Genomic DNA, 9,366 nt, shown 5'->3' on the forward strand with positions numbered 1-9,366 from the left:
TCCCCCTCTCAAAATTGGAAAAAAGAATGCCCCCTTTTTACTAAAACAAAAACAAATCAATTATTTACACCTGTTAAATCTCTAAGAAATTAGTTCTTTTTCCAACAGAAAAGGGATCATAACATGAGATCGGAGGCTGCTATAAGGTTGTTATTTTTACATATTATGTTCCATAGATAGATTTACCAAAAAAAAAAAACAGAGCCGGAGGCTGTGGAATAGTGGCCCCCAAGGAGAACAATTTCCTGGATTCTCATATAAGATCTCAGGGTTGAATAAGAAGGTGATCTTAGCATCAAGTGTAGCAATAACTCTAAAGAATTTCTAGTCCCATGTATGCAGATTGGACGTACTCGATATTATTTGGTAAATCTTCTCGTTTGAGGAACCTTTCGTTTTTATATACGTAGCCTTTCATTGTCTGCACTCTGCAATTCTGTTCCAGCTCTTGCGTTGCTTTCAAACTACATCAAATTAACCAAAATGAGGTCAACCCCTCCAACCCAGTAATTCAATGAAACAGTATCTTAAGCAGAAACTCAGATGACAGCCGATTGGCACTGGATAGCTTCAAACTTACATTACAAAAAAGAAATATAGAAGAGATACTGCGTACAGCTCTGTGGGCTGGTACCATAAATCTAATTTTCACAATTAATGGCAGAGCTAGAGGCTAAGGCCCACAACGACTCAGAGAGTTGACATTGCCAAACAGATCTGTATTATGGGTTGGGTTGGGCACTTGGGTTCAGGGAAAGATCTTCATTGGGTGATTAAAAATACAAAATGGGGCAGTTTCCAAAGAACCCTCCTCTGTTTGATTGGTCTCCATTTCTCAATATACAAAGAGATTAACTATCAAATTGTCAGTAAGATGTCGATTTGATTCCTGAATGGACGGTGGCCCGTTTAATTAATTAATACAAACCACCTATGAGGCTATGACCATGTTCTCTTAAGATTAGAATGCGAAATATAGTAAAACTTCCTTCACTCCAAATTCCGAAACATTGACCCAAACAAAATCGCTTTAAGATTAGCAGTGGTTAGACTAGATTTTAATTAATTTATTAAAGATCCCATATCTGCATCTGACAGGTACCGGAGTTGTGCTCACTGAATTTGTATCAGGTGATCTCAAACTCAAATGCATTCCACAAAGTGGGGTGGCCTCATGGAATCATTAATCACATCTCTGAATGAATATACACATATAAATGACAAATTTGGTTCCGTGAATTGATTGGACTCTGAACCTATAACCTTTCAATGAGCTAAGACAGAAGATAACATGCTTGGAAAATGGACCAATTGCCAACCGACCAGTCACTTAAAATCTATCACATCTACATCCACCAGACAAGGACCTTAGATTTTGTTCTTCATCCCTTGCTAATTGTTTGTTTGCTTTTTGGTAAGCTGGAAATTGAACCCAGAATGCTTGATTATGCCCCCAAGTTCCATCCATAACCGATGACACAGTGTGAATCAGGGCAGATCAACTAAGTAGACCATTTTGAGCAACAGAAAATTCAGTAAAGATTTTAGCTTGGAAATGATGAGAGTAGTCGGCCGTGAGCCTGAATTCTGATGGCAAAAGAGACAGAATGTCTTATTCATATTCTCTCCTTGTTCATGAGTCACACGACTCATGCTTAGCAATCCCAACCCATACAACCAACAGCTTAAAACAGCTAAAAAGGAGAACTTCAGTAACTGATGAAGTAGCTTGCATTCTCCAACTACCAAAAAAACAAAAAAAACGTACAAAGCTTCTCACTACCATCCACCATCCATTGGCCTTGCCGGTTGCCATTACTCATTCCATCATCGTAACTGACCCACCAGCTGCCAAGACCTGTTGCTCAAGCTACAGTAAATGAGAGGAAAAGTAAGACTTCTGCAGATTGAGAGAGAGAGAGAGAGAGAGAGAGAGAGAGTCATATCCTAAACTCACCCTGAATAGAGTTTCAAGCTTGTTCTTCACAAGAGCATATTCATGTTTCACTTGTTGCAGGCATCTCACACACCTAAACCAGATTCTTCCCTTTGATCAGAAGAAAGACGAAGAGGACTTCATAGTTCTAAAATCCAAAGAGTGACTTTTGGATTGATTAACAAGAGAAAGGAGTCTGTTGTTGGGAAGCAAAGACTCACCCTTCAATATTCTGTTCCTCACAAAAGTTTCGAAAGGCAATGCACACATTTTTGACTCTCTGTGCACCTATGCTGTTATTCAGAGAAACCAACTCTTCTCATTAAAAAAAAAAAAAAAAAAAAAAAAAAACTAATCACAGAGGCAAACAAGATCCAAACTTTAATTTTGGTGTGCTGCATCCCAGATCTGGATTAACTTTCAAAAATACGTTATCAAAACAGGGTTTGAGAATTTTCTCCAAAATCACAGAAACTTAAAATGGTTATTGTTATATGAGGATGAGGGATCCATGTATTTTGATTTAAGTGGTTATCAAACACAGAAAAAAAGGAGAAAAAAGGAAAGGGGAAGTAAGCAAAGCAAAGAAAATACCAGGTTCTCTTAGACCCCTATACAGCCAACAAGTAAACAAGAAGAAGAAGAAGAAGGAAAATCTCTGAACAATGAATACCTAGAGCTGCTACCCTTCAACTGGTGAACATGGGCATCGACCCTCTTGAGATCTACACCCGGCTGTTCTCTGTGAAAAAAAAAAATACAACCCAAGAGTATAAGTTAGACTGTTAACCGTAGCCCCAAAGGTGAGAACCATGAAAAAAATTGAAGAAAAACAAAAAGAGACAAGATGGGGAAGATAAAGAAGTTTGAATACTCACAGAGCTATGGTCAAATCATTGAGAAGCTTCTCAGAATCGTCAAAGAAGAGAGAGACGACTTCAAAAACGAAATCAGGGTTGCTCTCGTCTTGCAGTTGCTGAAGCTGGGTGAATTGATCATCAAGAAATCCCTTCTCACCAACAACAACCCATCATCAAAACCTCTCAACAAGCAAAAGTGAAACAAAAATTTAAACCCAAACAGACAAACCCATCTGCAAATCCGTTTCTTTTCTCGTTATTATTTATTATTTATTACACTCACCTCACGAAATAAGGACGCTGTGTAGTCAACCAACCTTCTCTGCAACTGACCCACATCCATTTTTGTTTGCTCTCTCTCTCTCTCTCTCTCTCTGGTCTTGCTTCTCTTATTTAACTTGAACAGCAGATCTTAATTCTTACACACCACCCCTTTCACGCTTCCCCTTGAATTCAAGATATAAAAACTCAAAGCTGGAAAGGGATTCGATGAATTTAATGTTGTAACAGAAAACAGTAAACCTAGACCTTGCTGCTTTCTACCTACGAAACATCTCTATTTCTCTCTGGGTTCGAGCTCTATTCCCTCACAGATTCTCACCTCTTCTACCCCTCCCACTCCCACCTCGTCTTTCAGACATGAAATGCGTTATTTATGAGATGTTGACACTATGCAAGGACCCCTACACATATTGGTGCCAGTTGCCATATATCCTACTACTTCTGTCTTTTTGTTTTCGCCCATTATCTGCCATACACCCGTCGCCACCTCATCGCTTCACTTTTTTTTTTCAATTCCAATCTTTTAATTCCTCTTTTGGTTTTACTTCTGTTTTTGTCTCTTTCGATTTTCCTACTCTGTTGCTATTGGATTCAATATTACTGATTTATGAAATATATCTGACTCTAGTCTTTGTTCGAGTGCTTAGTTCTTTTTATATAATTTTTCTTCTTTCGAAAATCCAAAGTGCCGTAACATCTGGGGCTGAGGGGTATATCATCTTTCCTTCCTATATATTTGTTTTGAAGAATATATTCTTCTCCTCTTAATCAAATCTCTCCTTTTCTTCCTTACCTTTTTCACATTTCATGTCTATGATTTATCCTTTGTGGCTTTATAATTTGGCAAAGAGAAACCATCTCTCCCTTCTTTAATCTTTGTAAGAATCTTATCAAATCACGCGCCTACATACCTTATTTTTCTGTTTGGTTCGTTGCTCCTCTCTGGCATGAAGGCACAATTCAACGTATGAGCTAAGATGGGTCCTTCACTCACTCTCTCTCTCTCTATATATATCATTTGAGAAACAGGTACTGAACTACTTACTAATGTAATCTTCCTTCTTTCTTTGCCTTCTTGTAGTTAAGCTGGATGGAACTTTCATTTCTTTTTTCTCTTTTCCTCCTTATTGGATGATGGTGTTGTATCCACGACATAGTATGTATTTGGTTTTGTTTATTTCATTCAACATTTATATTTTATTTGTTTATAAAATAAAAAAGATAATAATTATAATCGTTTATAACAATTAGACACTACTAAGCACTAACATCAACATAACAATCAAAAAACGCCTAACCAAACACCCTCCTAAACACGTTACAATGTATCATTATCAATGGAATGCAGAGAGAGGTACAAATGGTGGAAATTCAATATCTTGATGATGGGTAATTCTTTCACACCACACCCTGCACTGCTGGTTGATGCAGAGGTGCAGCGAAAATTTGACACTACAGTGATTCTCATCACCCGAAAGCATGAGTGAGTGCTGAAATGACCTCCATCCAATCCGGGAGTGTAGATGCATTGGAACCTGTAATCTTATGGGGTTTTCACTTTTCAGTGGCCTAGACTAGACGTTATGGTCTGGCCCCAAATGATGGCCCCAAGATGTACTTAGCACCTTTTCATCAATGGAATGAAACCATTAGATCAAGATGCATTCCCATGTACTTTGGAGCTATAAAATTCTGATATGGGCTGATTGGTCATTTTCCCTATGTTTTATCTAATGGCTGGTTTGCTGTTGGTTCTACATCATTTTTAGACTCTCAATTTTGTTAGAATAGACCTTAATTGAAACCCCATCTCTTACCTGCACTGTTAAACTCGACAAATTTATTCTTGTATCCTTTCCTTGGTGGGTCTGATGTCGATGCAAAACCCCAGGTGAGATTTGCTGTCTTCATTGGCCATTAGAGAGAGAAGAAAGATAGTTAGCAGAGCTCCACTGTCTAGGGTGAGTTGAGTCTTGTTACCAAACCCACCTTGGTATCGGAGTCTCACTAATTTTAATGATGGGGATTATAAAGTTTCATATGCTATATACAGGAGTTCATATTAAGGATGGGGATTATTATTCTGCTAATTATCGTAAACAGGAGTTCATCCATAAGAGTAAGCAAATTTGTGAGAGGACATTTTTTCTACCCCGCATGTTTTGAGTTGATCAATGCAATGTTTGGTATCATAAATGCCTATTGATCAATGGATCCTATTCATATATTGTTTTTTGGAAAAGTAAGAACAGACTGGATGCAAATTTCTAAATTTAACTGCAGAGCTATAAACATTCAAAATGTCAAAAATCCCTGTTGGCACTCACCCCAACTGTACTTTGGGCCTAAAAATTCTGACCTGGGCCAATCATTCTCCCTATTTTTATTAGTAGTGGAAGTGGCTTTCTTATGTGATGTAAGAAGACAATTTCTCAAAATTTTGCATTAATAAACCCCAAACATACTAAACATATATAGCTATATGTGTTTAAAGGTAATAAAACTCCAATTTGCTATAAATGGATGCAAAATGCCATTTAATATACTCTCTAAGGATCCACACACACACAGATATATATATATATATATACTTGGAGAAAGAGAGAGAGAGAGAGAGAGGCCTAATTTCCCCAAATATTTGACTTGATCAGAATATTCATAAACGACCATATTACATACTATACTAGCAAAAGGATCATATGCATTATATACATCTTCATCTTCATCTTCTAAGCCTTGTTCCAACTATAGGGGGTTGGCAAAATGAATCCTGTTTTGCTATTAGATTCTGTTCAATGTCATATTTATTGTTAAATAATTTCTTATTACTTTCACTCAAGTTCTTTTCAGTGTGACCCTAGCTTTTTTAGCCCTTTCAACTTATAATAGATCACTTTTTATAAGAGGTGTTGTGGATAGTCTTCTATGCACATAACCAAAAGATCTAAACAATCTCAATCTATTCTCTCATTTTATCACCTATTGGATTTATTCATGGGTTCCTTCTTATAACTTCATTTCCAACCCTGCCCTTCTTAGTTTTACCTTCATCCATTTGAGCATTTGCATTTTGTTATATTCATTCTTTGAACATGCTATTTCTTATTTGTCATATACTCCACTCTAAATATCATAGCTATCCTTACAACTGCTTTGTAGAATTTCCTTTTCAGAAGTGGTATCCACCAATCACAATTCACATAAGTCCGGATGCACTTACTTTACTTATAAAAAAAAAAAAAAAGATATCCTCTTCAACATATCACATACATTATACATGAATTAAAAAACTTATAGCATGGTTCTATTCACATGTGATATTGGCCATAAAAGTTGTCCACCATTAGAAATTATATATTAGGTTTTTGAAGGTGAATCCCCAAAATCTCCACTTGGGATGGTGCACATAAATCATAAATATATGTGTTAATTATGGGGTTGTAATGGCATTCTTCTTAAGACGCACATGTCCCATTATATATATTGAAACACATCATATCTACAAGTCAGCTTATTAGAGATTGAAAGAATCATGTTGGATTTAATATAGCAATTTTCTTAAGTTGGACCTATCAAGTAGTTGATCCCAAAGAGCTTATCTGAATTTGTAATACGTGGCAAGTTATGTGGGCCCTCTGCTTTTAACCATGAGTATTATGGGCCTGGCTCTAAACCACCTTGTAAATGTACACTTATTTAGATTTGTGGGGGAATTATGTAAGGCAGTTAGTAGACATCATGGTTTTAAATGTCGGTTGTTTTAAATACAGTCACCAACATGAAAATCTGAAAAATGTCGGTTGCATTTATTTTCTCTGAAATTTTCATATTTCATGTCTGAGTTTTGGATATAACACTAAAATAATAGGAATAAATAACATAAATATAAAAATAAAATAAAATATTAATAAATTGATTAAATATATGTCCAAAATTCCAAAATCTCAAAAACAACAAAAAAAAGAAAATCCACATGATCAAGTGTCTGAACTGACAAAAAATTTAAAGATGGGCAGAAATATAAAAGAGAGATGCAAAATTTGGGCCCCCAGTCCCCCTTATTGCTGCCAAATAGCATTTTATTTATGTCAGAAATACACCAACTTTCCCTCACGTAGATTCAAGTCACAATAATGATGGTCAATTCCGGATTGACTGTAAGTAGTAACTGCAACTCTAGTTCATTAATATGTCTAATGAGTTTTTTGTAAATAACTCAGGGTCCGTTTGCTTTGTAGTCGGAATTGGAATTGGAATTGGAATTGAAGTCTTCCAGAATCTAAATAGGAATAATTCATTCCTATAGTCTGTTTGATTCAGACAGGAATAGGAATGAAAATTAAAATCAGCATGAATGGGATTCTATTCCCAAGGGAGGGGTAGGGAATGGTCATTCCCTCAAATGGGGGAATGCTATTCCAGCAGGATTGGGAATGGAATTCTGATTCTGCCCAACCAAACAGTTAGAATCGAAATAACCCATTCTGATTCTGATTTCAGACCCCTATTCCTGCAAATCAAGCGGATCCTCAGTTTTATAATCAAATGAAAGGTGATTTACATCCTTATTTATGTTAATTTTTCTCTCTTTTGATAATGGATAATTAATAAAATTATTAATTAATTAAAGGTGGTCGCTCCTTCCTAAATAAATTTTGGGGTCTTAAAAAAATAATCAAATGCTTGCGATCATAGGCTTGTCTAAGCTATAAACATCATTTTTTTGCATTACAATTCAATAAACAATGCCCGGCCAGTATGGCACTATCTGCAAAATAAAGCAAACAGACCATTTAAGTAGTGTTCATTTTGTTCCCTGCATGAAAGAATTGCATCCCTAAGGCTGTGTTTGGTTGCAATGCAAATAAATTTGCACTGATGCAAAACTGTGACAGTGCAAATAATTTGAGTGTAAATTTTAATTTATTTTTGTTTCAAATTTTAGGTTATTTTGTTTGAATGCATTATAAATGAAGTAAATTAAGACATGAAATAGAATAAAATAAAACCCAAAACAAAATTAAATAAGAATTTGTAGTTTTTTTCATTTGCATTTGTACTATTGCAAATAAAATTGCACTGCAACCAAACACAGCCTAAAAAGAATAGAAAAAGAGAATCAAAACATAAGAAATAAGAAACTCTAGTGAAATATGGTAAAATTACCATCAATGTCAAAAATAAGTTGGAATGCATAGGTTAACGGAGAGATTACTATCAAATGAGAGGGAGAGATGAATACATTAAAGCTCAATTTGGAAGGAATATAAATACAAATATGTATAATATAAATACATACAAAATAATATAAAATACAAGGTTTTTCACTCTATACTCCTTTCAAAACTGAGCTAACCGTTTTCAATTAGGGAAGCATTTACATGTAAAAATCAGAAACTTTAGAAAGCGTTTACTTTCTAATTTCTTTTTTCGCATTTTCTTTGAGCTGTCAGCCTCGATGGCTGGATTTATTCAACCCGTGATCCGCCAGCATTAGCGCGCATAAATGTCAAATCTGGTCTGGCTTATCTAGAACACCTAAATATTTATATCATATTGGAGTATGATGTGGCTAATTTAAGCCATTATTGGACAAGGGTTTTCTCTCAAGTAGTGGTAAATACAAATCGAGATCTTCATAAACCATTCGAACCGATCAATTCATGAAAAGCTCGATTCAGTTTAATTTAAACAGAGCTTTGAGCCAAATTCGAGTCTAATATATAGATTCATTTGATAATCAAGTCAAGCTTGAACTCAATAAAATAGCAAGCTCCGCTGGTGAAGCTCACAAGTCTGAACTTATATTATATAACATTTTTAAATTTTTTATATGAAACTTAGCTCAGCATTGAACTTGAGCCAAACTGAACTCAAACATATAATATTTTGAATTCAAGCTTCTGTTTCTAGTTCTAATCCATCTTGAACCTCATATTTTTCTACTTAGTCAAACTTAAATAGCCAGATATATCAATTTAATTATGACCGAATGCATACCTACTCTTACAATTAGCCACATTTTAACTTTTTCCTAATTTGCCTCCACCTTGAGCTCCACCTTTTCGTGTCTATCAACAGTCAAACTTATGAAATTCTAATTTAGCAAAATACCAACTAAAGTCTAAACTGAACTTAAATCTGTACCATGAACAAAGATGGCAAGAGGAGAAAGTGGAACCCATTTGAAAGCAAACCATGTTGCCTCATGGCAGATGCTCCTCTAAACAACCTAATTAGTGAAAGATCCGTTCCCATTTCTACAAATGGCACGTGGGCATTTTTATT

At 35.5% G+C, this 9,366-nt stretch overlaps 1 protein-coding gene across 2 annotated transcripts; it reads right to left on the bottom strand.

Moving 5' to 3' along the window:
• Nucleotides 1-254: 254 nt before the first annotated feature.
• Nucleotides 255-3,447, bottom strand: LOC104613235 (histidine-containing phosphotransfer protein 1-like). Of its 2 annotated transcripts, XM_010280974.3 has the most exons (6): nucleotides 3,080-3,447; nucleotides 2,815-2,945; nucleotides 2,610-2,678; nucleotides 2,158-2,229; nucleotides 1,958-2,030; nucleotides 1,586-1,870 (listed from the first exon to the last, which is right to left on the bottom strand). In XM_010280974.3, exons 1-6 carry the CDS (start codon nucleotides 3,137-3,139, stop codon nucleotides 1,820-1,822), a joined length of 456 nt encoding a protein of 151 aa, XP_010279276.1. In that variant the 5' UTR covers nucleotides 3,140-3,447; the 3' UTR covers nucleotides 1,586-1,819. The 2 variants fall into 2 exon arrangements, with proteins under 2 accessions (XP_088742677.1, XP_010279276.1); XM_088886551.1 differs by lacking the exons at nucleotides 1,586-1,870; nucleotides 1,958-2,030; nucleotides 2,158-2,229 and adding an exon at nucleotides 255-464.
• Between the last annotated feature and the right edge of the window lie 5,919 nt (nucleotides 3,448-9,366).

The sequence above is a fragment of the Nelumbo nucifera genome, chromosome 4, assembly GCF_055504915.1.
Source record: "Nelumbo nucifera cultivar China Antique chromosome 4, China Antique-T2T, whole genome shotgun sequence".
Lineage (NCBI taxonomy): Eukaryota > Viridiplantae > Streptophyta > Magnoliopsida > Proteales > Nelumbonaceae > Nelumbo > Nelumbo nucifera.

What these genes read in the sequence shown, in the direction of transcription:
- LOC104613235 (XM_010280974.3), bottom strand. Translation starts at nt 3,139, where the DNA reads ATGGATGTGGGTCAGTTGCAGAGAAGGTTGGTTGACTACACAGCGTCC. An exon ending in GAGGAACAGAATATTGAAGG is followed by an intron (nt 2,031 to 2,157) that starts GTGAGTCTTTGC and finishes AATCTGGTTTAG; the next exon opens with GTGTGTGAGATGCCTGCAAC. An exon ending in AGCTTGAAACTCTATTCAGG is followed by an intron (nt 1,871 to 1,957) that starts GTGAGTTTAGGA and finishes CATTTACTGTAG; the next exon opens with CTTGAGCAACAGGTCTTGGC.